At 41.8% G+C, this 26743-nt stretch overlaps 2 protein-coding genes across 2 annotated transcripts in view; both read right to left on the bottom strand.

Annotated features, from left to right (window-relative positions):
- The window catches only part of LOC144533110 (nesprin-1-like), an 84771-nt gene extending 60510 nt beyond the window's left edge, over positions 1 to 24261 (bottom strand). Inside the window, exons 1-22 of the mRNA XM_078274264.1 lie at positions 24058 to 24261; positions 23294 to 23406; positions 22632 to 22837; positions 22390 to 22551; positions 22012 to 22291; positions 21551 to 21723; positions 19998 to 20307; positions 19682 to 19846; positions 17213 to 17572; positions 14734 to 14870; positions 11815 to 11992; positions 9266 to 9448; positions 8984 to 9127; positions 7521 to 7676; positions 6499 to 6663; positions 5939 to 6111; positions 5595 to 5748; positions 5148 to 5291; positions 4544 to 4708; positions 4037 to 4354; positions 3113 to 3268; positions 846 to 1016 (exon numbers count right to left, since the gene is read on the bottom strand). Of these exons, the coding sequence (XP_078130390.1) occupies positions 846 to 1016; positions 3113 to 3268; positions 4037 to 4354; positions 4544 to 4708; positions 5148 to 5291; positions 5595 to 5748; positions 5939 to 6111; positions 6499 to 6663; positions 7521 to 7676; positions 8984 to 9127; positions 9266 to 9448; positions 11815 to 11992; positions 14734 to 14870; positions 17213 to 17572; positions 19682 to 19846; positions 19998 to 20307; positions 21551 to 21723; positions 22012 to 22291; positions 22390 to 22551; positions 22632 to 22837; positions 23294 to 23406; positions 24058 to 24229 (4185 nt within the window). The 5' untranslated portion in view covers positions 24230 to 24261. The remainder of the gene's footprint in view (positions 1 to 845; positions 1017 to 3112; positions 3269 to 4036; positions 4355 to 4543; positions 4709 to 5147; positions 5292 to 5594; positions 5749 to 5938; positions 6112 to 6498; positions 6664 to 7520; positions 7677 to 8983; positions 9128 to 9265; positions 9449 to 11814; positions 11993 to 14733; positions 14871 to 17212; positions 17573 to 19681; positions 19847 to 19997; positions 20308 to 21550; positions 21724 to 22011; positions 22292 to 22389; positions 22552 to 22631; positions 22838 to 23293; positions 23407 to 24057) is intronic.
- Positions 24262 to 24320: 59 nt separating this feature from the next.
- The window catches only part of LOC144533844 (nesprin-1-like), a 35135-nt gene continuing 32712 nt past the window's right edge, over positions 24321 to 26743 (bottom strand). Inside the window, exons 43-46 of the mRNA XM_078275409.1 lie at positions 26153 to 26335; positions 25944 to 26045; positions 25530 to 25733; positions 24321 to 24437 (exon numbers count right to left, since the gene is read on the bottom strand). Of these exons, the coding sequence (XP_078131535.1) occupies positions 24321 to 24437; positions 25530 to 25733; positions 25944 to 26045; positions 26153 to 26335 (606 nt within the window). The remainder of the gene's footprint in view (positions 24438 to 25529; positions 25734 to 25943; positions 26046 to 26152; positions 26336 to 26743) is intronic.

Raw genomic sequence — 26743 nt, 5'->3', positions numbered from 1 at the left:
GTTTGAGTTTGCTGCAGCTTTGTTAGTTAGTACTTTGGATTGGTTTTGTGATATGAAGCGAGTGTTAGAGGAGAGAAGTCTGTGTGTGTGTGTGTGTGTGTGTGTGTGTGTGTGTGTGTGAAGCGGTAAGGGCACTGCATCAATTACAGTGTCTGTGCCAGCAGGCTCCTGACACCGGCGCTTCTTCATCCTCTACTTCACAGTGGGAGGTCTCTCCCTGCTACCACACTTCCTCTAAAGCCGCACCCGCTTTGTCTTCATAATGAGCCGATCGATACACACATACTCATCCAATCCTTTACACTTCACACTCGATATGAACTATGCCAAGCAAGCCATAGTGTTGGTTTTCTTTTTATTGCACTCTGTGCATTTTTGAGCAGGGCTATTTGACCAAGGCCCATTTGATAAAAAGAGCACAAAGACAATTAGGACACGACAGTGAGTTTTTTAAAGCTCTATCTAAATGTATACTGTAAGTACACTGAATGTTCTGAAAGCTTCATGCATATTTTACTGGCCAAGCATATTGTAGCTGCCAAAAGAAATTTTCACAATTCATGTCACTAACAGGTACCGTATGAGGACATTTTGGGTGGCTTGGATATTAGACTCATATGAGTTTGTGCTCAAATTCTCCACTACGAACAGTGATCTTGCTTACTCATCAGTTTACTATGGTAATACCCAATTTCTGTCCTGATTTATTGCAACCTGCTCAGGGAGGTGTATTAAGCGCTGCACTGCACCTTGCATCCAAATGCCTCACTGATAAATGGAGGTTCAGAACTGTGACTGTGAAACCATTTAAGCCAAGTACAGTACAGATGTAGGTAAATCAATACCTCTAGTTTTTTCATCTTCTTCTCCATGGCGACCCGGTCCAGGGGTTCAGAAGTGTCAGTTAACGCTGTGAAGCTTTTCTGAGTGAAGCTGAGCCAGTCAGTGAAGGACATGCAAAGGTTCTCAGACTCTTCGATGCTCTTTAGCTCCTCCTTAAGCTGCTTGATGGTGTCCTGAAAAATGAATGGATGAGAGGTCAGAAGCAAAGTTTAACAAATATACTCACTTTAACTCACTTTAGGTGTTTCACAGGTTTTTGTTGTTGTGGAATGATTGACTGTAAATAAAATATGTAAAGAACACCAAATTTCAGGCCAGGTTTTCCATACGTGTCTGTAGACCACAAGACTGAATATCTACAGTATATCTGATATTTAATAGAAAGTCCAAAAAAATTTAGAATTTTTTTTATTCTCACTTAGCAATTAACTAGATATTTAAGCTACCCGACCATATTGACATTATATTTAATTGTATAGTTATATTTAACAGGTGAAGGTGAATAACCCTCACTTCAACTACTGCTGCCGTTTTGTTTCAGAGGTTAGAATTGTTGGTAAGACTCTTCAGACTGTATTTGGTCAGGGGAAAATTCAGGAAACATGTATCGCTTTCTTTGAAGCTGTGAGATGTACCTCAACTGTCTTACCTTGGCCACCAAGGACCAAAAGCTCTCTTATCAACCATCAAAACAGAAAATATCAGTTTCTCCCCTCCTCATTCATCTGCAGAATGTCAATAGCTTTACTAGAAGGTGAAGAGGGTTTTTATGTTTTTGACATGTTATCCACTTGACTGAGATTTTAAGTCAATAGCACCATGAGGATGGAGAGGGTTTCTTGCAGGTTTGACACATTATTCACTCAACTTGCAAATCCTGTGGCGAGAAGCTCCAATTAGCAGATAGTGCTGAGTGCACACCTTTTCTGACTAGACAGAGGTAACAGCTTCCCACCTCAAGCCCATGTGGCCTCCACTTCACAGAGTATAATTACAGGCATCCTTGGTATGAGAGGGATGTCATGTGTCTGCATACATATGTACTGGCATGACTGTAAATAGATTCATGCTTGAGTCAATTTTGAGAGAGGAAGGAAAGGGTGTGGGTATAACAGAGAGAGAAACAAAGTGAGGGAGTGAGGGGGAGACACACTCACACAAAAACTCCTATGTGTTATTGAAGGTGTAAAAATCAATGCAGTGCAGGCAAAGCTTTTTCACTCCTGGTGCAGAGTGTGAGATTGCCTTCTGTAGCGTTTAATTACAGATTTAGCCCCAGACCAGAGGAGCCCCATTGATTTTCCTTTAGTCCCCCCCCCCCACCCAGAAGAGCAGACAAATAGAGAGGCTGGATCTGAGTATACAGAGCATAACTCTCAAAGCTACTTCAATGGGGGTGTTACAGAAACAACGTCCAAACTCTCACTGGAGCAACTTCCATGGTGAGAGATAACCATGTGTGAGAAGCCCACTGTGGGCAGAGACCCCAATACACACAGCTACACACTTTATCTTTATCATTGAGACAGTATAACACAAAAGGAATTAAACCTACACCCAGCCGATTAAGGCTTTATGTTTTGTTTTGCTTATCTTAACTCATAAGGACAGATTGGTATCTTCCAGGAAAATAATCTGCTGGACAGGAAATTAGGTATTGTATGTGTCCAGACTTCCTGACTACTAGGGGCATTTTTTTTTTTTTTATCGCTAATATACATATCATTGTTCAGAATGGTTACTATAAGGGTTAGGTATAACAGGTCCCAGTGACTTGTACATGCTGTACTTCTTCAAGAATGCAGGTCATACAACTTAATTTTTCCTAAGTCTTAGTAGTTTTAGAATATCTAAAGAAGAACTGGGTTGTTAGCATAGAAGAAATGACTGAACAGATAATGAGAACACTGTTATCTACAGAAGCTCAAACTTCTAAATAAACATTCATTAGAAACACTGTTAACTAGCCAAATTATCTCAGAAAATAGGGAGTATGGACTTAACATCTCGCTAAAATAAAATAAAAAATATGGGAATCATTTTAACATGCTGTAGGGCAATTTACTTTTTACCCTGTACTATCTTAATGATTAAGTGCTTTCACAGATAAAGTAGGTCTTCCCTACACATGAACATATAAAAAAAAGGTTTATTTTGGAAGAACTGATGCTTGTTTTTCTGACAAAATAGTTCTGATTTAAAACAAGTGAAAGCATCTGTGAAACTCAAAGTAATTATATAAATCATTTAACAGCAGACAGTGCCTAACCTGTATGTTTAGCAGCAGGGAATGGTAGCGGGCAGTGAGCTGGGTGGCAGTACTGCTGACACGACTACTGATGTAGGTTTCCTCCAGAACCTGCTGGGCCAGAGAGGAGAGGCCATCAACTTCTCCCTGCCGTGCAATCACTGCCTCAAGACACCCCTGTTCAAAAGGGGCATAGAAAATGTATAATTAGCATCATGCTAGTGAAATCCAGTCAAAAATATTCATGATTTAATTGTAAATGATGTTTTTGTTATGAAATAAAAGGGCAAACAGGGGTAAAATGAAAACTTCTAAATGCAGGGAAGAAAAATTACTGAGACTGTCTGACATCCTGACACTGGCAGGAAGCGTGCTCCAAAGATAGGTGACCCTGTAGGGATATATTCTGTCCCCTGCTATTTTCTTTCAAACGCATGTTGTGTGAGGTGTATGCATAAGTAGGAAAAGTGATGCATTAAAGTGCAAGACCCTGGGATGCCGCATAACTATGCTTGGATATTGTTGTGGCTGTGTTTTGAGTAAGTAAATTAGCAGCTACTTAGGGCCTAAAATTAGTATTGAATAAAGGTGAGCTGCTTGTTACAGTATTCCTCTTGTTGTCCAAAATATTAAATTAAAGTAAATGTGTGGTCTACAGTAAAACCAGGCGTTATTGCTGACTAAAGTTATGTGTTACTGTAAGTGCATACCAGTGAAAGAGAAAAAGGTGTGCAGAAAATATTTCAGGAGAAAATAATATTAATCAGGAAAGAAATAATACTTCAGAATTAGCATTAAAATGTGTGTTTCAAATACAGTAACAGTGCATTGCTGCTATTAATATAGTGTGCTGTCTTCCTTTTGAGATTTCAACCATTATCACTTGCACAAAAAAAGAGCACATAGCTTATTAAATTTGAAAGCTCTTTCCCTGTTCTCCCTGACCTTGAGTTTCTTCAGCTGAGTCTCCTTGGTGCCTCTGTCTGACCGCCGATGACGTCTGATGTTTGCGACCTTCTCCATCTCCTCCAGCCAATGGGCCAGGCTCAGGAACCTTTGGCCCATCTGCTTCAGTCTGGTCAGTGTGGAGCTCAGCTGAGTCTGTGTCTCCTCCAGGCGGCCCTGGTAGACCCCCCACTCCTGCTGAGCAGTGTCCAGTGCTCGGTCCTCGATCTGAGGTATACCCCAGGGGATTACTCTCTCTCTGCTGGTCAGTACAGAGGAAAGCAAAGACTGGCCATTTGAGCAGTGCTCCTGTAGGAGCTATAAGGGAAAAAAAAATGGAAGAACAAAGAAACAGTGTGATTGAAGAGTTCATAGTGGTTTAGTTACCAAAAGTCCAGGGTGTCTAATGCCTTGTGTGCACACTGATACAAGGAAGCTTTCCCTTACATTTGTACACTCCCTGTTCATGACAATTATATTATGCACAAAACTCCACAGTATTAATACCTGTAGCTGTTGCAGTGTATTCTCTAGTGTATCCACACTTCCCTCTGGATGGGACAACGAGGCCAGAGTGGCCTGTTCCTGCTCCAGCCAGTCCTCAAATACATGTAACCCCCTTTGATATTCCTGATGGACCAGCACCAGCCCTTTGGCCTTACTGACTGCATTCTGCAAAACAACAGTTTGGACACACACACACACACATATATATATATATATATATATATATATATATATATATATATATATATATATATATATATATCTGAGCAGTAAGCAAAAATGTATGTGATGTACTCTGAAGCTATAAATAATTTGTCTTTAAATTTGTAAACAAGAAAGTGAAACATGTTTGTAATGAATTCAAAATGATTATTAGAGAAGTTACTAAAATGCTCAACATACAAGTCATACTGTCCAATAGAATAATAATTATAGATAATATAATATAATATATATATATAATATAATATAATAATTAGAATAAAATAGTGATTTATGAAACAACATAAAGTGGGTGTTCAGAGAAATATTCTCAAAAGTCATTTATTATTCAAACGCATGCAGAAGAAAACATTAAACCATATTTTGTGTGTACCCTAAGTACCTTGGCCTTTTCTTTGAGGGTGTTGTATCTACACTGCAGCTGCTGCACCTCCTGCTGGGTAGTGTAATGTTCAACCATATTGGACCCCTTTGTGGCAATGGTCTCCAGAGGACTGCTGTGACTCAGTACTTCTTCATAGAGAAGCTGGAATAAAATAAGAACACATACACACACACAGTGTAGTACATCTAAATCCACCAGGAGGCTCTGGGGTATGAATGTGTTTAACTGCATGAGTTTAGAGTAGAACATTCACTGAAAAAAGTAATTTTTACATTGTGGAGGAAAAAGAAAAAGTGTTACCATTCTTTTAGCAATAGAAAAAAACAGGCCATATAGTTGTAGATGTAGTGGATGTTTTGTAGGGTTTAATCTCAATGCAAAAAACAAGTTTACAAAATATAGTCTGGCTTTTTAAGGCTAGCCATGATTAGCGATCTGTGATACCTTGGTCTTTCCCAGGTTGGCGGTCTTGTCTCTCATCTCAGAGTACTGTCTGGCTGAGCAGCAAAGTGTCTCCTCAACACGGTCCATCCACAGCACAAACTGACCCACGTCCTCCTGGTAGCTGGTCCATTGCGACAAAGCGCCCTCCAGCTGGCTGTTATAGCAACATAATAATGTTAACACACGGAACATAACACAAAAACACACACAGACAACGTACACATGCATTTAGATCTAATTGCACCAGTAACCTTTTAACCAACTGAAATCAATCAAGTGAAACTAGACAGCTCCCAGTCCCATTTATCAACTGACTGACAGATTCATTTGTTTATGATCACAACCTTTTACACTGAATAGAGGCAGAAAGCAAATAGTCCCATGAGTCTTTGAGGTCCTGGATCTGTTTGCGAATCACTGGGACCCCCTCAGCCGAAGTGTTCCTCTGGACTGCTTCTCCCCTCGTCAGAAGCATTTTTAGCTGGATCTCCCTCTCCTGACGAGCAGCCAGTAAGGCCTACAGACAGAGGTGAACGAACAGACAGAAAATAACTCTGAAGTCTAAAATAAATATCTTAATTTTGGTTTCCACACTACTAAAGGAAGATTAGATTAGAAAGGGGATTGTATGAAGCACTCTGTGCTACATTTTTATGTATGAAAAGTGCTATATAAATAAAGTAGGATTGCTTGATATAGGGGTAAAATTGGACACAAAACTGCCAGACTTGGCTATTTACCTTTTAAGTTAAGCTGCTAAAAGTGAGATTTTCTCACTTTAATCAATGAAAATGTTCACATGAATCACTGAAGTTTTTGAATCTAAAATTAACCAATAATCCAATCTCTGAAAATTGTGGTGTATTCCTTTAAGGGATCCCACACCCATCTTGTCCCTCCTTACTTCCAGCTGTAACATCCGGTCTTCTAACACGCTCTTGTCAGAAGTGGTGGAGATGCAGGTGTTGAGGACCCTCTGGGCTTCACACACCCAATCCTGGAGCTCTTTCAGGCCCTGAGAGAAGAGGCTGTGCTCTCCTACAATACGTTCAATCCTGGAAGCCTTGTCCTTTAGAGATCAGAGCAGAGCACTGTAATCACATGTCTTACAATGGTACTGAGAATCAGATTAGCACTGTGTTGAAAACTAAGAACACAATTGGTTCAACAGTGTCTTTATATATTTCTGTTTGCATTCTTTTTGTCCTCACAGACATATCCACAGACTTTCCAACCAGCAGAGCGACAATAACAATCTACAAGTGGCAATTTTAAATGATTTCATTCCTGTTTCCATGTCTGGCAGGGAAGAGGACCTAAAAATAGCACTCCACTAGCTAGCCGGAAAAGTAAATACATCTCATTCATCATTGTTGGGGCACTCTCATTGTCCTGAGGTAAAAGAATGGTGCTTTACAGTCAGTGTAATGTTTTGTTTTGTTCTGCTGTATCAAATTAATCATAAGAGTGTGACCAATCTAATGAGAGCTTCAAAAAAGGTCAGATTCTTAAGCACTGACACATTTCAGCTCTGGCATTTTAGAAGTGCTTCAGTGGATAAAAGGTAAGCCCCACAGCCTCTGCCTTTTTTATGTTGATGAGGCTGCAGCCGCGAGGACCTTTTGGAGGTGAAGGATAGAATATTGTGTTCAGGTAAATAACTGTGCATACTGAGACTTTCTTGGGCACAATATTTTACCCAAGGCAAGCTGATTACAGCAACTGTGACTGATGTGCGACTGCGGAATAATGCATGACACAGCAAATAACAGATAACAACAGTAAGTGGCTGGACAGAAGGCTCCATGGGTTTTAGCTCACACAGTACATTAATTAAGCAAGGCACATTTCAGCATGCTGCAACATTTCTTAGACAGAAGCACAGATTCAGGAAAGGGACAAGATAGGAGAGGGACAGGGTGTTACCTTGGTTAAGTTGCTGAGGGCTAGGTACTGTGCTGACAGCTGGGATACACGGTGGACGAAGCCCTTGCCGGCAGCTTGTCCCTCCCAGAGACAATGAGCTCTTTCCCTGAGCCTGCCCAGCTCTGCCTCCCGACTGGCCATCTCCTCTAGTACACACTGGGCCAGTATGAAGCAGGATGAGGAGATGGAAAATGGAGAAATAAGATGAAAAAGCAGTAGGATGTGGGTAAGCGCAGTTGGGAGAGAAAAGAAATGGAGCACATTGGAGAGGATGGTTGTGTGTAAGCACAACAACATTTTGAGTCAAGGGGAAAATGAAACCACAAAAAGATGAAAGCAATGACAGAGAAGGGAGATGTGAGAGGCACAAAAGAGGGACACAAGGTTGGGTTAACATGTCACAAGAACAGACAGCACATCAAAATACATGGATAAAGACAGGGGGAAAGATCGTCATAAAAAAGCAGCATCAGCAGCATTTCTCTTGATGTTCATTTTTAAATAGAAATGCGGTTATTCGGGTTGGACACCACAGCTCAGAGCAGTGATAGGAGACATGCCTGATAAAATACTGCAAGGGGGTGGGGGGGGGTTTGCCAACACAGCTCCATACATTGAAGCCTGCATGTTTTGTATTGTACTTCAGGTGCTGGGGGAAGAAATTGAATTGCTGGCAGGGCCAGACAAAAGGCAATGAGGAGAAGTGGCACAGTGGCCGACAGAGTAAATACAAAAATAGCAACAACGATAACGGCAGAGCTTTGAGATGGGCTTGATATATTTTTTCTCTATTGTCAGTTTTATCTTTTTAACGCTCCGTGCCTCTCTTCCTTTTTTGTCTCTGTCAGACATGGCAGAGGCTGTTATCACATCCTGAAAAGGGCCTTTTAGCCACGCAGCGCTTTAGCTGCGACAGAAAGAGAATTAATTAGATTTCTGGACTTTTCCTCTGACTATTGTGTCAAGACGCGGCTCTATTTTGATCCAGTGGTGCTCGACAAATGTAATTAGGTCCTTCTCTTTTCCCAGCTGATTTGGGATTGTACTTTAGGGATGCATATCTGCTAGAGAGCTACAACTATTTAGTATCCTTGGAATATCGACTTAATATTCAATTTATGGTATAATAACAGGGTTTACTTAAGTGAAGAGAGGAAATGAGAGAGTGTCAGTGATAGCAACTGAGAAGAGAACTGTAAAAGGCACACTCTCAGTATGAAATATTACAATTAAACAGAAAATGGATTACATTATGGAAACAGATTGCTTAAGCAGTAGCTATAAAACTCTGTTAATACTAGGAAACAGACCCATGAATAACCACAATAATTAAAGAAGTAACGTAATTTTAAGAGAGCTGTTAATGAATAATGTGAGGAATCAAAAATCGGCTGGTTAAAGAACCCCAGTCGGGGTAGGGTGGTGTAACTGTGTGAGCAGCATCCGTTTGGCCTCCACAGTACCTGTAATTTGCTGAGCTCCTGTTTCTTGGCTGGAAGGTCATATAGCCGAGCACTGCTCTCCTGAACTCTGACCTCTGTGCTGTTCAGCCAGTCCTGCAGAGGCTCAGCACTGGCCTCAAACTCTGTCATCTGGGACTGCAGGTTCTGGAAATGTGACACATAACTTTAAAATACAACTAGATAAGTTCTGATATAAACTGATTTTGCACAAGCTGATACAACTCAGTTAGTTTTTTCAGAGCCAGAAAAGCAGCATCCAAACAAAAATGAATTTGAACCAACCTTGAGTGCATCCTCCCTCATCTGCAGGTTATTCATCAGGCTCTTCCAGTCTTCTCTGGCGTTTGCCACCTTGGCCTTGATTCCCTCCACTCTGTCTTTGGATACCACAGCCATCAGCAGCTCCCCACTGGCTCCTACTGTACTCAGCCTGGCCTGGCCATGCTCCCTGTCACTCAAGAACTCCTGTGGGGATACACAGACAAAGACAAAGGAACTGTGACTATTTAACACAAACACACACACAAAGGAAGGAGGTTGTGAAAATGAAAGAAGGAAAAAAATGAAATGGACTAAATGACAATCCACAATTTCTTTTGTATCTTTTACTTCTGATGCAATGGCTGATAGGTAACTGAAATCAATATGGCCATTCTCTACAAGGCCAACTGTTTTTTTTCAGTGTCCCAGGATCTCACTTTACACTGTCAAAAGCAGTAATTAGACCGAGCAATTACTAATTCCATGTGTGGGCACTGGGCCGAAGGAGGGGCTTTACCCTGACAGGCAATCACAGATAAGGACAGTACAGTGAGCCTGAAATGTGTTGGTTTTTACATAGCTCCTCTGTACCCACCCACAGAAAATGTACACACACACACCCACACACACATATACACACCCCCGGAGCTGAGTCGATGACAGTAGCACAGCAGGGACCACTCCACCATCTGTGCAGTCAGCACATCACTTACACACACTACAGCTTCAGCCTCCACACACACACACACACACACACACACACACACACACACACACACACACACACGATACAGTACAGCCACACACAAGCATAGTAAGTCTGTGTCTTTCTTCATCTCTGTGTCTCTTTATTTTCTCTCTCTTCTCTGTTTATTCAGTTTTTTTCTCACACTTACTTTAATTCTCCTCCTGCTAATGTAACTATATACCACCAATTAAGCGTGACACAATGGATGCCCCTGCCCCTCCCACGCTGGCCCTCCTAGAGGTCAGCCATGTGGAAACATTGTTCCACATTCCTCACCAAGTCAATAATAAATAAAAGATGGTCTGCCTCTGTATTCCTCTCCCCTTTCACTGTCGTATACTCTATGACATTCCCTCTCATCCTCAAGGCTACACTAGAAACTTCTGAAGGAGCACACACAAAGACCCCTGCACAGGACTTCCCTTCTTTGACATGCTTTTGGAAAATGATCTCTTCAAGTAACCTTATGTTCTTTTGACACTCAGAAATGCCTCTTCATTTGACTGTTAAATGACTTAAGTGTTACATGTACTACCCGCACTGAATAAAAATGTTGAAGTAAAATCAAGTTCTGCACTTTATAAGTGCAGAACTATCGTTTTACTATTTAAGCTCAGGTCAAAGCAATAATGATAATTCCTGTAGTGGACATGGTCAGGTGTCTGAGAGGTAATTAAGCGTCTGGTGCAAGGATGTGGGGACTACCTTAATTGACACCTGACTCTTGGCCAGGGCCCTGGGGTGCTCTAAAGAAGCTGCCAGACTGTTCACCTGCCAGCTTCTCAGAGAAAGACATGAGACTTCTCAGAAAAAGAGACAGATATTTTAAAGAGAATGGCACAGAGACTCTTCTGTGGAGCTTTCTCTTATCCCTCTTGGCTATGTGCCAACTTTCAGCTTATGCAGCCTACAGCAGGTCCCGCTACTCCAACAAGCCCACCAGAGGACACTCAACAGTGGGTATGTCAATACAGACATCCCCTTGAGCCATCTCCCAATGAAAGTGGATTGATTCTTTAACTATTACATAATTTCATATTCAGCAATTTTCGTTGTGGTAGCAATCTTTGCTTAGCCTGCTCAATCCATGCACAGAAATTAAAAGCTAGCACTAGTTTGTTGTATTTGTAACAGTGGTTTTAGAGTACCCAAGCATATGAGGATTTGAGCTTCTCAAGTAGCAGTGACAGCCCACAGTTGGTTTATGACAAGAAGATGTTGATTTCATTCCCTCAACAGGCTGAATAATTCTGGTTTATGTACGTGAATAAACTAACCATCCCTAACTCCACTATCAACAGCTACATGCTCTGAAATCATCACTGTCTCCCTGGAGCTAGTTAATGATATAGTGTAAGAATATGACTGTTCTGGATGGCAGTCAGACATGAATAAATATTATTACATATCTTGCAACCAAAGCAAGTTATTACAAATGTAGGTCTTTCTCAAAAGGCTGGATCGGAAGTAATATTCAGTGACATTTAAATAAATATCAATTCTTCTACTTTGTGCCCCTGAATAACAAAACAAAATGTGATTCAATCTGTATATTTGCTGTTCTGTGTCTGGTAGGCCTGTCCTGGGGAAACTTCTCTGGTGCACAGGAGGTGATACACTTTATATTTCCAGCAGCAATAAAGAGAATCAAAACTGGGTAAAAGCAGTAATATCTGAACAGGCTAATTTCCAAGTGATATCTGCAATGTGCAGTGCAAAAACACCACGGTGTCACATGACCACAATTTTATGTTTTAAGAACACAGTAAGAATTCAACAAATGTCCACTCTAAATAAGAGCGGAGAAAAAGATATCTCTTACTTGAATCCTCTCCAAAGCGGCGGAGGCCTCGGCGACACTCTGTGGCACATCAAAGCATTTGGCCGTGCTGATTTTGGCGTTGACCAACCATTGCTGGAAGTCTCTCAATGCTGCACGGAATCTCTGTTCCAACAAGCGCTCCTTATTTTGACACTCCCTGGATGCACGAAGACTCAGACTGGGGGACAAGAGAGAGGACTGATTGAACATGTTGTTTACAGGTTGAAATCCATCTTGAAAAATGAACAAAAAAAGAAAGGAGTTACAACTAGAGGAAGTGTTTGCTGTCTACTGCCCATGTGCTCATCCAAACAAAGAGGATACATGTGCAGATGCTCAGATACTGTACATGCTGTCCTCAAATTATAGAGAAGGAGAAAGAGAGAGGGAAGCCTAAGAGATGAGCAGGAGTGAGAAACGGGCAGGTGGAGAAATGGCAAAGTGGGTGAAGTGGAAGGAATAAGCGTTGGGGCAAAGAGGGAGAGTGGGGGATGGTGGTAAAGGGGTACTGCGTAGGAGGGGGTTGAGAGGCAACATATGAGTGGGGCAAGAGTTCACAGGGGTGACAAGATGGAGAGAACGAGGGCTGACAGGTTGATGCTGTAAGAAAAAGGGTGAGATGGATAGGATATGACAGGGGTACAGTATATGAGGGAGATGAATGAAGGGGAAATTAATTAATTAATTGATACTTATTATTATACCTATTATAAAGGGGGGACTATCACATGCTTAAAATTATTTCTGTTGTTCACATATCCTTCAGAATCTTTAGCTGGAACCACGAAGCACATCAACAATACAGACTGATAATAATAGGTATTTAAAGCAAAGTGAACAACATTTAGTATCCAGTTTAAAAAGGATTTCAACAGATTGTTGAATAAAACTGAAAATGTAAATGTTGAAGTTCCTCTTTAAGTGACAGCTAAGATTTCTGGCAGAAGGAATAAATAAAGACAGAAAGGAAGTAAAACCATGAACCGCAATACTGCAAGTGACATTTTACAGGTCAAGAGTAATGCAGCCCTATTGGCAGACAAGAACGTTGATATTAGACTATTGTACCAAATCCGGAATTAAGTTCAATGGTAAAAATGTTATATGTCCAATGCGAGTGTTTTTATTCTTTTCACTTTCTACAATATCTGCACATGGCGACTATAGTATGTAGGGAAAGATTTGCAAACATTAAATGCTGGTCTAAGATGAGACACCAATTCTTGTCTCCCATCCACCTCCTTGACATCCACACTTTCGCCTCGCTATTGCATTGGCACCGAAAGAACTGTACAATATGGAGGTAATTTCTAGGGATACTGGCCCTTGTAATGTTAGGTAATTTATGTGATTTCACATGACACAACCAGTAAAATTACTTTTCTTTATAGACCAGGCAAAAAAGATACCTTACATTGCACAAACAATATTTACAGTTAATAGTATGCAAAAGCATAATGTGCATAAAACACAAATGAGGAAGATGTAGGACAACAAAGGGAAAGAGTCATTGGGTTTCATACATATTGGGGAGTAGGTGAAGGTTAAAGGGGGGAGACGGGAAGAAGTGATGGAAAGGATTACGGCAGGGAAACAAGGTGCGCAGCTGTTTAACATGTCCAAAAGCACACACAACCTTCTATCGCACACACGTTTTAACGCACGCATACACACACACACACACACACACACACACACACACACACACACACACACACACACACACCCCTGAGTTTTAATGATGCGATGAGAGCATGAAAAGGGGATGGCATGGGAGCGGAAGAAGCACTTTTTTTCTGCTGTGACAGACAATCTGGCATGTGCTTTGAAGAGGACAGGGAGTAACTGCCTTTTCCTCCTCTTTCTCCTCTCCTCTGACTCTTTTTTTCACTCTCTCTCTCCTTGCTCCTCTTTCCGCAGTGCTTAATGCAGGACAGGTGCAAAGAGCACACAGGCCAAGTCTATTACAGTCTAAAAAGCCCACTGAATGATATGAGGAAGGGTGCTGTTTTTGCCAATCAGCAGCCAAAGCCAATTACCCACCATAACATCTCCAACAAGTTGACTTCACTCAGGTTGTCTGCCAATACTTTGTCACACTACCCTGCATTATCTCAAAAAGTTAATATGACGTCCATTGAAATTAAGTAGATAATTTGAGCTACTATAGACATTCATACTTGTGTATTCATGTGTTGAGTATGTATGATTGTATGCATGCATGTTCTTTTGGATGCAATACTGTTCTTTTGAATAGGTATTATTGCATGGTGTGTTCACAAACGAGCGCTTAATGAACACAGGCTCACTTGTGGGGTTAAAAGCAGGCAATTAAAGCTCAGTAAATAGACCAAGGCATGCAATGTATCAGCATGGGAACAAAAACATCCAAATGTATCTGATTCCCCTCAAATCACACTCAGAATGAAAAATGGTTGAAATCTTCACCACAATGTTATTAAAGATATATTCCGAGATATTAGGATAAGGCAAATATATGCCAAAACCATATAAATAAGCTAACTAACATTCAAACAAACTATACAAAGCAGCAATGTTTTACTGTTATGCATTGCATGAGAATATATATACAGTACCAGTCAAAAGTTTGGACACACTTTCCCATTCAAGTGAATGAGAAAGCGTGTCCAAACTTTGTGGAAAAATAAAATAAAAACATGTATTAACTAATTTTGTTCAGATCAAGCGGTTTTAATTAAAGCTTGACCTGAATTATTCAATAAAAACATGGTAAGATCATATGATGATATGAATCTGCTAAAGGTCCATAGATCACAATATGAAGTTACCAGCCTTAGCCAACAAATCTCAGTTTCATTTCAAATCCAAATAAAGAAAACAAACACCAAAGTATTTCCCACTACTCACTGTTTACTTAAGCAGAAAGACTCCTCTCACCTGTTGTGCTGTTTGATAAGCGCGGTGACCCGGTCTGATTGTGAGCCGAGGTCTCTGGAGTATCGCACCAGGTCATTCAGTTGGCCTTTCAACTTCTCTGCCATCGGCTCGGCGCTCTGCAAGCCCTCCAGTATATCCTAAACAACACAAAACAGACACCAGCTGGCTCAGTGTGTGTGTGTGTGTGTGTGTGTGTGTGTGTCAAGGAGAGACAAGCACCCAACGGATCTGCATGACACCCTTCAATAAGTGTGCTCGCATTCCTATTCACACCCTGGCTTCGTCTTTTTAGCTGTTCTCACATTCTCACACACACACACACACACACACACACACACACACACACACACACATACTCACAGTGCTGCCTGTACAATAGCATTTCTGTTCTTCGCGGAGTGTTGCAGGAAGGAGCTGCAGATAACGTTCTCCCGCTCTCCTCAGCGTGCCTCACAGTCATAAAATCCTGTCCCATGAAATATGTACAAGCTCTCTCTCTCTCTGTCTCTGACTCGCTCGTTCTCTTTCTGACGTATGACCAATAAACAACCCTCCCTCCCTGTTCTCCTGGACCCGTTGGTCTCTTCTCCCTGTTCTCCTTCCCTCCTCCTATCGTTCTAATACTTTCTCTTCCCTCCTCTCTCGTCTTTCTCTCTCCCTCCTCCCACTCATTGCACGTATTCCCTCGCACACATTTTTCTCGTTCTCCCTCTCTCGCGCTCTCTCCCGGTGGAATTCAGCTGTCAGCCCTCACAGATGCAGGATTGGTTCAAATGCACACAAACAAGCGTGCAATGAAAACAAGGCTGGACACAGGAAACAGGCTGGAGGAGGAGAGAGAGAAGCGGAGGAGGGGGAAGACTCCTCCTCTGTTCTTTGACAGCCCCAAATTGAGCAAAACCAGAGAAAGGCATGGCTGAAGACACCAGAGGAGGAGTATGATGGTTTACATGCTGGCATTGCCTTGACAATACAGAGTAACTGTCACACTGTAAACATCATGTGGAGGTTAGTGGAGCCAACCCCTTTATGATCCAACATTGCTCAAAGCTGCCCTCCAACTTCCCTGTAAGTGAGGAATTGGTGAAACATTTTCTGGAAGCTCTTTGACTGCAGAGATGAAGGGACGATAAGTGCAATTTTTGTGATTTTGATGTTTTTAAGCATTGTTCTCCATTTATAATGCTCACAATAGTCTTGTGACGGAATCACACCAGCCGCTATGCCAAATGGGGCCAGCACCCTTACTCGGACCATACCCATCTTTGAACTTGGCTTTGACTTAAATCAACTACAAACCTGTAAAGTTTTGTATCTGCATCTTGGTGACGCTACGTGAATTTGCTATCTGGCTGCAGACATATTATCACCTGGCAAAGTACTCAAAACTGCCTCTGTTGTAGTTTTCGCTATAGTAGGCCAAATTCTGCCATGCACGCATGCACACACGCATGCACGCACGCACGCACATATTCTTGCGAAAAATAGTTTCTAATTTTCAAAAGCCTTTGAATTTAGATAAACATCAGGAGCAACATAAGTGCTCCAACCTACCATTATTCTAAAAGCCAATGCTGAACAATCTAACACAAATAACTAGTGCAATAAACAAAAGTGAAATACTTTTTTTTACTTTATCCAGATTGGCAGAGCTCAAACTGAAAGGTCAGAAAGATAACTGAGCACTTTGAAAGCTTAGAGGCCATGAAGGTGGTCTCATGGTTCAAAAAGGCACCCGTCTCAGGTAGAATCTCAGTACAGCATGTTTTACTTCTCTGTAAAACATCTCTGTAAAAATAGATAATTTATTTTGTCCCAGAGTATGTGTCGGAGCACTGGAAGGACGATGACTTTTTTGGATACCAGATGCTAAGAGAGCATCATGGGAGATGAAGAGCAAGAGCATCTAAGAAACAATCCCTGCAGTCTGGAAAGAAATCACTGTACACTTCAGTTCAAACAAGTCAAACTACAGAAAGGGCAAGAAATTGAAAGGGAAAATGTTTGGGAGGGAGAGATAGTGGAAAATAATGGCAAAAATTAACAAAAGGGGGAGGGGTAGAGGGGACAGAAGACAGAATGAGAAGAAAACAAGGGATTGTAGCTGTCACTCATTTGTCATCCCAGTAAAGCTGATTTACAAACTAATCTGTTTTTAGGATTTACAAATAGAATGGATAATTACCAACAGAGAAAGCATAGCTGAATGCAGAGGATGTATGTTTGCACAGGGTGTGTGTGTGTGTGTGTGTGTGTGTGTGTGTGTGTACTTTCCGTTAAACAATGCTAATCACCTTCTCTAAAATTAACATAGTATGGTGCTGCACAGTAGCCACTTTTTACACATCACAGTTCGCCAACCCAAATCTCAGTCGAACAGAAGAGTTTTTTTTTTTTTTGAATAAACTATTGTGATCAGATGAACAGTCAATAATTTAGACGTTAAGCTGCTATTTATTTAAATCTGATGCTACTATACCTTAGCCAGCTGCCATCCCTCCACTGCTTCCTCACTGTTGCTCCGCCTTTCAGCTTTAATCAGCTCCTGGCTCCACCCCCTTAGCCGTCCATCCAGCTCTTTCAACTCGTCCTCCAGCCGGGCAGTCAGACGGTCATATTCCTCTTCTGAAGCTGCAGCAGCGGCCAGGGCCCCCTCCAGGCCGTCCCTGGCCCTCAGGGCAGCCCCCTCCCATTGCTCCAAAGCCTGGGACAGCGCCCCCAGCTGTCGGTCCATGGCCTCGCAACCACCCGCTGCCGTGTGCTCCGCTGTCGACGCTGCGCTCCGACGCACCCTGCTGAGGCGCTCTCGGCCCTCTAGTAGCCGACACTCCACGCGTTCCTGAAGAGATAGGGGGGTAAATAGGAGACAAAATTGCTACGGAAACTGTGGCTACGGAAACGGCAAACTTTGATTCTATTTAAAGCTGCCTACATAGACTTCATCAGGCTACTGCTCCATCACTTTCTGTCTTAATCTCTTTCATTCTATCTTTGAAGCATTAGTTATGATGTGCTCTATTTTGCGATCTCAGTATTCTCTCACTATTACTAATTTCATCCTTCGCCTCCATCACTCTCAGCCTCCATCTCTCATTCTGTGTGGGAAAGGTAGGACTTGAAAGGCAGAGGGTGTGAAAAGCAAACACTTGAGTTGATGTGATAGCATTGAGCTGATGGAGGGAAAGAAAAAGAAAAAGAAAACGGCAGCTAATCATTTTTTGTGAGTATAAGGATATGAACATTAACCTTGAGATCATAAATGGGAATGGAAAATGGTGCAACTAGCTTGTGTATACAACAAATTAGATTTCCTCTTCTACTGAAATGCTTCACACCATGGGTCTACAAACACACATTTATAATGTGATAATTAGGGCCCATGTGTGAAATTTAAATGGAAATCAATATCTCCTCATATTTCTCTCCTCTGTAATTGCAGAATTATTGAACAGGGAAAAGCTTAGGCATTAATTGCACTGCTCCGCCTTTTGCCTTTTTTAAACGGTAATAGACCAACTTAGTGGCAGTAAAATGTGCCAGAAGAGATTGAGATATTTGGCTGTGATATGGGAACAAACTGAGAACCAATTCCAATTCCCCACATAGTTTGCCCTTCTTCATAGCAGGAATCCATTAAGATTAGATGGGTTCAGATAATTCACCAATCAGTTACCTTAGCAACATATAAACTGGATGTAGTTTCACCAACACAAAACATGTCCTTGAGGCATGCCTATAACTTAAACTGACAGCAGAGTTGATTCAGAGAAACAGAGGACCCTGACACTGGGTTGGATTATTATTCTCATGTACACTTAAGGTGTGGAATACTGATGCGTATAGAGGTAATACTATTTCAATGCACATGTAATTAGTGACTGCTTAAAAATGTTACAATTATCACAACATTTTACACACATGGTCCAAAGTAGAATACATTAGGAATCAATCATAAATTAACTTTAAAGTTCAGCAGAATCTCAGTCCTTGAAGTGCTCACAAAAATTCCATGACAACTGGACAAACTCCATCTCCAAACTCCAAATGAACAAAGCTCCGGGGAGCTTATTCCCCGGAGTCCTTATGTTCTTTTTCCGCCCAGCATCATCATCTTGGATCATGATGGCACCTACATCATGGTGGCAGCTGTCGCCGTGGTCCTGCCCTACGCCCTGCTGTGCCCTATTACACCCTGCTACGCACTGCAATGCCCGGCTTCGACTTGCTATGTCCGGCCAACGCCCTGCCACGCCCTGTTACGCCCTGCTGTGCTCTACGACACCATGAACTATTATAACTATTACAATATCTTTATTGTGACTATTATTGCCATTGTTCATCATACCCCCAACCGGCACCGTCAGACACCGCCTACCAAGAGTCTGGGTCTGTCCGAGGTTTCTTCCTAAAAGGGAGTTTTTCCTTGCCACTGTCGCACTTATGCATTCATGCATGCTCTTGGGGGAATCACTGGAATTGTTGGGTCCTTGTAAATTATAGAGTGTGGTCTAGACCGACTCTATCTGTAAAGTGTCCTGAGATAATTCCTGATATGATTTGACACTATAAATAAAATTGAATTGAATTGAATTGCTGGTAAAGATTATGTGAAATATTGAAAACTCCAGAAAAGCTGCTAAATAGACCTTGTGAAGAGACTGTTGTCTCAAATGGTCCAAACTATGTTAACATGGAGATGCACATTTGATTTTAAATAGATTAAGTTCAAATAAAACAATTTGCTTTGCTTTGACAATAATATCAAATTAATTAAAAAAACAGCAGACCTCTACAGCACAATAGGCTTGTCACCTGTCAGATGTGGTACACTATTGGATTTGTCACATTTGGAATTTGTTTCTTGACAAAAGTGCATACAAAGAAAACAAAAGGAGTGTCAGCCGGCACCAACAAGGAGATTTCTTTGTATGTTGACACCCTGCCTTACCCTCACTTCTGACAGTTTCTTTTTGATTGAGGCAGAGTCTCCTGATGTATCAGACCAATGATGTAGCTCCTCTCCAGCAGTCATTAGCCAATCAGTGAGCTCCCTAACAGCCTCCAGGTATTCTTGGTGTTCCAACACCACGGCCTGCGCTAGACGTACTCTCTCCTACAGACAAAGACAATGGACAAAACAGTCAACAATGACCCTTAAATAAAAACACATAACACATAAAAAGTTCATAATATTAATGAAATAGTTTGGTAAGCTCAGGAGTTTCAAGGTTTTTCACTGAATATACTGAAAGATAAAGTTGTACCTCCACCAAGGCTGTGAGGTCATCAAACTGCACCTGCAGCTGGGTGCGAGCACAATGATTAAAGCTGGCATCACCAGTCTTCTTGAACAGTTCTCTGGCTTTTTCTTCCAGACTGGACAGCGCCACCTGGTGGTCTTCAAGATCAGCCAGCAGGGCTCTGAGTCTCTCTAGCTGGGAGGCCTTTTCTCTGGGCCCTGGCTGGGGGGTGAGAGGGGCACACACTTCCCTCTCTACAGCCTCCATCCAGCACCGCAGCTGGGCAGCACTCTCCAGGTATCCTCCCCACTGTGACACGGTCCACTCTAGTCGACTAGTAGGAAGACAGTAGATCTCTGTGTTAGTTTATGACTGGCCATATGGGAATTATACATTTTGGATAAATAGAGAAAACTGAATAAATATGTAGAGTATCCAACATGTAGGCAGGGTTTTTTAAACCTGATAAAAAAATACAAATCGTCAATTTGAAACTGTAAAACACTAAAGGAGCTTTTTCTAATTTGAATACTTTGGTCTGTAAGTGATATCAAGCATACAGTATGCACATGTATACTAATGTGTAAAGTGTAAGCAAAAAGTAATAATAACATTTCCTTTTATGAGTAATCCAACAAGAACATTATACAGATTTATATGTAATCTGGTTATTCTAAACTTAGATCATTATGGCACATAAAATATGTTCATATAATGCAAGACAAAACTGTGTACCTTTTCAATGTCATTTACAGGTTTACAGGTTTATATATTTCATACCCATGATATGGCCAAAAAATCTAAATTGTCTGTAATACTGGCTTAGTGCCTTTAGCCCCTTTATCCCCTGGCTCAAATACACACGGGCACAGATACACACCCACAATTTTCCTGGCCATCTGTTACCCCTGCATGTACAAATAACGCCAATATCCGCACACTCTCACACACCTCTATTTCACCTGCTACCCATCGCCTCCTGTTATCACTTTTCTCTTAAAACACAAACACACCCCATGTGTGACCCACTGTTTGCCATCCACCATTTAGTCCCTAATGACATAATTTTTTTTCTAGGAGGGGCCATAATTGCTCAATATAACACACACACACACACACACACACACACACACACACACACACACACACACACACACAGTACACTAAATAAATAGATACATCAATCAGAGTTACAAAATGAGACAAATACTTCTCAATATATATTTAACCTAATGGTAATTAATGGCATTGAGACATCAATCTATCATGATGAAAATAACCTATTCACAAGAGACACACAGGTAAATGGCTTCTAAAATGTCCAGGGCTAAATGTTTTAATGGCACATTAAAAAAGCAAAAGTCAAGAATGGTTTAACGAAAATGTGTTCACAGTTCTGCAGTTTGTCCAGTTTGTCCAGGTTCTGTAAATTGATTGTACAATTAAATTACGAGAATATTAAGTTAAAGGCAGGACCACTTCTTTAGAATGACGGTGTGCAAATGGCTTTAATTGCACACATGGAGACTAAGCCATCAAATTATATTCCAGGTGATAGAACAAGGTGAGCGGTCTACCTGTGGCAGCTCATGGCAGTCACAAGCAGCGTGGCCCATGCATCCTCCACTTCCTGTAGCTGAGAGCGGACCACTTCCTGTCCGGGCGCTCCATAGCTGCGCAGGGCCAACTCCCCCTTACCCAACGCCATATTCAGCTTGACTTCCCCCTCCCCCTTCAAAAGCAGGATGTCCTGTGCAAACAGAGCAGGGTCAGAGCGAACCGGATTTAGACATCAGAATTTTGGATGAATACTTTCTCAAGCAAACAGCCCCCTCTTGTGTTTACCAGAACAACTGTAGAATGTAATAGAAGTATGTCCAAAAATAGTAAATAGTATATTATAGTAGATTGATTAGGTAAATAACAATATAAATGTGTACATTGTTAAAGATTCCAACAACTTTATGCATTTCATCGTATATAATATTTCATGGAAATTACAGATATGTATAGTCTACTGGCTAAAACCCCCTTTCACCTGCACAGTCTCCAGCCTCTGCTCTAACTGCTCTTTGGTCCCCATGGTGCTGTCTACTGTCCCCAGTCTCTCCTGGATCTCCTCCAGCCAGGCCCAAACCCCTTGGAGGGTCTCTCCAAAGGCCTGGCTCTCTTGGCAGCCTCGCAGCTTCTCCCTGGCTGCCTTCAGCAGGGCCTGGTGCTCCGTCTGGAGCTGGCCTGTCACTCTGACCTCTCCTCCTGACCCCCGGCCATCTTCAGACAGAGACTGAGCCTCCTGGCAGAGACGCTCAATGGAGTCCCTTGCAAGAGACAATATGTTATTCTTAAGAATATTTAACAGCCCACACTATGGCATCTATAACATATGGCTTTACACACCCACATACTGTATACACACCTTCTTGCATGCAGTTCCATATGGAGGTTTTCCATTCTCTCCAGCTCTTCTGTGGTGTCTGGGGCTCCCTGCTGGCACTCTGCCCCAAGAACAGGCTCTCTCTTGAGGCTGAGATCCATCTGCTTCAGCCAATCTCTTATACTCTCCACACAGTCATTAAAGCTGGAGAGAGAGGAGGCATATTTCCATTTAATTGAAATTCCTTTGCATAAACACATGACACAACAAGAGTGAAGACTTACTTTTTCAGAAGGTCAATACTCTCTTCCAAGTCCCGTTGGCTCTGAGAGCAGCTGTCCAGGTAGTTCCTCCACTGTCTCTGACAGGAGGAGAGATGCTCTTGGACCTGTGCTGCTCCAGCTTTAGGCAGGTGGAGCTGGAGCCTCTTGGCTTCCTCAAAAACCTGAGAGAGACGCTCCTCACCCTCTGATGTCCGCTCGACTGACACCTGTGGATGTAGGAGGAACACGTTACTGATAAAAAGTGAGATATCTCTGCAAATTTAAAGAGCCACAAGCCTCAGATCTAGACTTATCACACTCTTTATACCTTCCTAAGAAGCTGAATAAAAGTGATTCTGAGATGTTTGTTAAATACAAGCCCAGATTCAGTTTGGTCCAATAAAGCATATAATGATGACGTACAGTATTTCATCATGATGACCTTTTTCTAGAAGATTGCATGGAATATATGAATTGAATTTGTACCATGATATAATTATTCCTTGCTTTAATCCATATCATTAAAATATAAAATGATTTTGGTGTGTCAAAGTGTGATAGCATGCAGGTATCAACAAGTGAAGTTACTGAAAACTGAGAGACCTGAATATTTATATTTACCACAATTCCCTGACAACTGCACCATGAGAAATACAATATAAAAGTATGAAATATAACAGTACCTTTAGCCTTTGTAGCTTGGCTTTAAGGATGGCAGCATCTCCTGATTGGTTGGAACATTCTTTCAGCTCCAACTTCAGATCTGTAAGCCAGGAGTGGAAGTCTCGGACGAGCTCTGCTTCGAGGAACAGAAAAAAACAGGTAAGCTTAAAGCAAAATAAATATATGGTGACAACTTGAGGAAAACTGATGTGTGTAAAATAAAGGCAGAGAAGATTTAAAAGTCAAGGAGGAGAGTGAGAAGAGGCGATGTGTTGAGGCAGATGGGAAGTGTGGGCGTGTCCACGCTGTGCAGCGCTGGGTTGCCTTGGCAACAAGCCCAAAATGACTCCCATGAGAGCAGATGTGACAAGAGCACCATTACTCTCCGAGGCACAGGTGTGTGTCTGAGCAATGAGAGCGTACCAGTGTACCAGACAGTGTGTGTCAATGGAGTGTGGGTTGTAGTGGGCGGATAAAGTGTGCTCTGGGGAAAAATGTAGGATAATCAACACTAAATCTGTTGCACCACTACATGAACAAATGACATTGCGTCATGTAGTTGCGCAGTTTGATTGGGTGATTATGATGATTTAAGTGCCATTAAAATGTATACTTCTCCTCATAAGGTAAGAAGTTATAGTGGCTGTTACTGTAACATAAATTACTTGATATATTTGACAAAGGTACAGAACTCTAGGATATAATTTAATTAACCGTCAAACAGAGACTATCCAGATTAAAATCTAACTCCACAAAATCCAAACTACACATTCACGTGTTTTACCGTTGAAGTGGAGCTGTAGCACATCCTGCAGGCTGCCTCTGGTCTTGGCACAGCGCTGGGCAACAGCCTCTGTTCGCTTGGCAATGGAGGTGAGGTCAGAGGAGAGGCATGACAGCTCCTGAGAGGGATGAGACCTGCACAGGGCACTCAGAGCATCTCTAGCCAAGTCCATGTCTGCCCTCTGTTGCTGCACGATGCTCTGCAGGTCCTGTAAATGAAAAGTGGTGAGAAATAAAAGAATACAAATTCATGTATATTCATTATTACAACAGGGTGGTGGAGAGATTAGAGATAGTGACAAGTACTGTCTGCACCTTGCAGATGTGTCCTATAGCTAGAATTACTGCCAGCTTATAGGATGCTGCTATGTAGCTGACCTCCTAAACAGGGTCACAAATGAGGACAGAAGTTACAATAGGGCAAATGGACACACAATGCAAAAATTGTCTTCAGTATGACTTTATAGGAAGAGTACTATAACCAAGGTGAGTGCTTAGAATTTAACTTTTTAAAGTTGTTTTAAAGTGCCCATATTATGAAAAAAACACTTTTTCTGGGATTTGGGGTGTTCTTTTGTGTCTCTGGTGCTTCCACACGCATACAAACTTTGTAAAAAATCCATCCATGCTGTTTTGAGTGAGATACGGTTTCTGAATGTGTCCTGCCTTCAGTCTCGAGTGAGCTGTTCAAAATCGGCATGGCTTGTGACGTCACAAGCCGAAACGAGCTGGCTGACCGCAACCGTTAGCTCGTAGCATTAGCATGCTAATGCTAACGCTAGCATGCTACCTCGTTCTCAATAGCAAAGCACTGCTACAACACACACAAGTTCACCATAATCTACAAAATAACTACTTACATGTGTGCCCTCATTTAGAAGTCTCCCAGCTAATCCTGCCTTGTAACTGACCAAAGTTGGAGAAACGGACTTTCTTTTACTGTCTATGGAGCTAGCTAGCTGACATGATCTACATCTGAGTTACTGCGCATGTGCAAGTGCAATCAAAGATAGTACAGAAGAAGAAAAGAGGTCTCACTCTGTAGCTAAAACAGAGACCAGGCGAAAAGAGGATCTGCAGCAGTGAGAGAGAGCTGTGCAGTACAACAAAAATATGGTGTTTTTTGAAAATTAAACCATGTAAACCTATTCTGGTACAACCTTAAAATACAATTATGAACCTGAAAATGAGCATAATATGGGTGCTTTAAAGGTGCTATACAAATAAACTTGCCTTGCCTAGTTATGTTCATGAGGGCAGTCATTTAAATAATTAAGGCATCACGATCTAATATTGTATTATTATGTGTCCTCATAGAGTGCATGGTTGGTAATAATATGAAGCAACAGGGATAGCAATTGAAATATAGAACTAGATAGAAACTTTCTGTGTAAGTATTATTTTTCTATACACTGTATAATATTTTTAGGTCTTGAATTATTGGGTTTTTGTATGACATTAAAGGTATCATACCTTAACTGTACCAATGTCTTCAGGAGAAGAAGCTTCAGTGAGGTCAGATAAGGAACCCTCAACTGCCACCAGCCGCTCGGCCATCTGGGACATGAGGTCCTCCAATCGCTGCTTCTGGAAACTGAAGTAGGTCAGTGTGTGTTTGGCCTGGTTGTACACCTCCTGCGCATGGGCCATTTTCTTCCTCAGGTCTGACTCCAGGACCTGGTTCAATAAAGAAATGAAACAACATTATAGAAACACAAATAATACATATGCACAACCTTTTAAGTACATGTATGTAGGTCTTTGTGGTTTTATTTTCGCAGCATTCTGAGTTTGTAATAATATTTGAAATCCCTGGCATAAAGGACAATGGAAAAATATTCTTTTGCTGTAATAATTTCAGCAAATTCCCTCCCCCACCATATTCACCTGCATTTGTAAAGGGGTTTCCTGCAGTTTGGCTCGCTCCTTCAGCTCAGTCACTCTCTCCTGCAGGGCGTCCAGTCTCTGCTCCCTCTTCTCAACCTCAGCCTGTCCAAAGTGCAGGACATTTCAATTAAATTGCACCCACTATGAACTCACTCTGAATATTACATCATTCATACACTCTTTTATGCAGACTGTCCAGCAGCTCTGACCTGAAAGGTGGCAAGATGGGCCTCTGTCTGCTCTTTATCACTGAGATTGGTAACACTGTCAGTGAGATCAGCGATGGAGTTGGCAGCCCATTGGTTAATGTCCTGCTCCATAGACTTGAGGTCTTCCCAAAGTGCTACACAGTAGCCCAGTCTCTCTATGTTGGTTTGAATTCTCTCTGAGACCTAAAGGAACAGAGACCAGCAGTCTATCTGAATATAGAACAGGCTACATCTCAGTCAACAGGAGAGGTAGGATATTTCCCTCTTTGAGTTTAGTTTTCTCTCTCTGTAACAAGGGATGGTATGCTTTACTAGGAGATGGAAAAAAGGCTTAATTGGATTGACAGATGTGGGGATGAGAAGTGTGTGTGTGTGTGTGAGAGAGAGAGAGAGAGAGAGAGAGAGAGAGAGAGAGAGAGAGAGAGAGAGAGAGAGAGAGAGAGAGAGAGAGAGAGAGAGAGAGAGAGAGAGAGAGACAGAGGGACAGAGAGAGAAAGAGAAAGGCAGATAACATGTCTAGACTTGTTTATATTTCTGTCTCATTTGTGACAGCTGAGCAGCCAACTAAATCCCTCAAGAGGAGAAAATGGA

The sequence above is a fragment of the Sander vitreus genome, chromosome 18 (assembly GCF_031162955.1).
Source record: "Sander vitreus isolate 19-12246 chromosome 18, sanVit1, whole genome shotgun sequence".
In the NCBI taxonomy this organism is placed as follows: domain Eukaryota; kingdom Metazoa; phylum Chordata; class Actinopteri; order Perciformes; family Percidae; genus Sander; species Sander vitreus.
The sequence above is the reverse complement of the archived record's forward strand: the minus strand, read 5'-3'. Positions and strand labels throughout refer to the sequence as shown.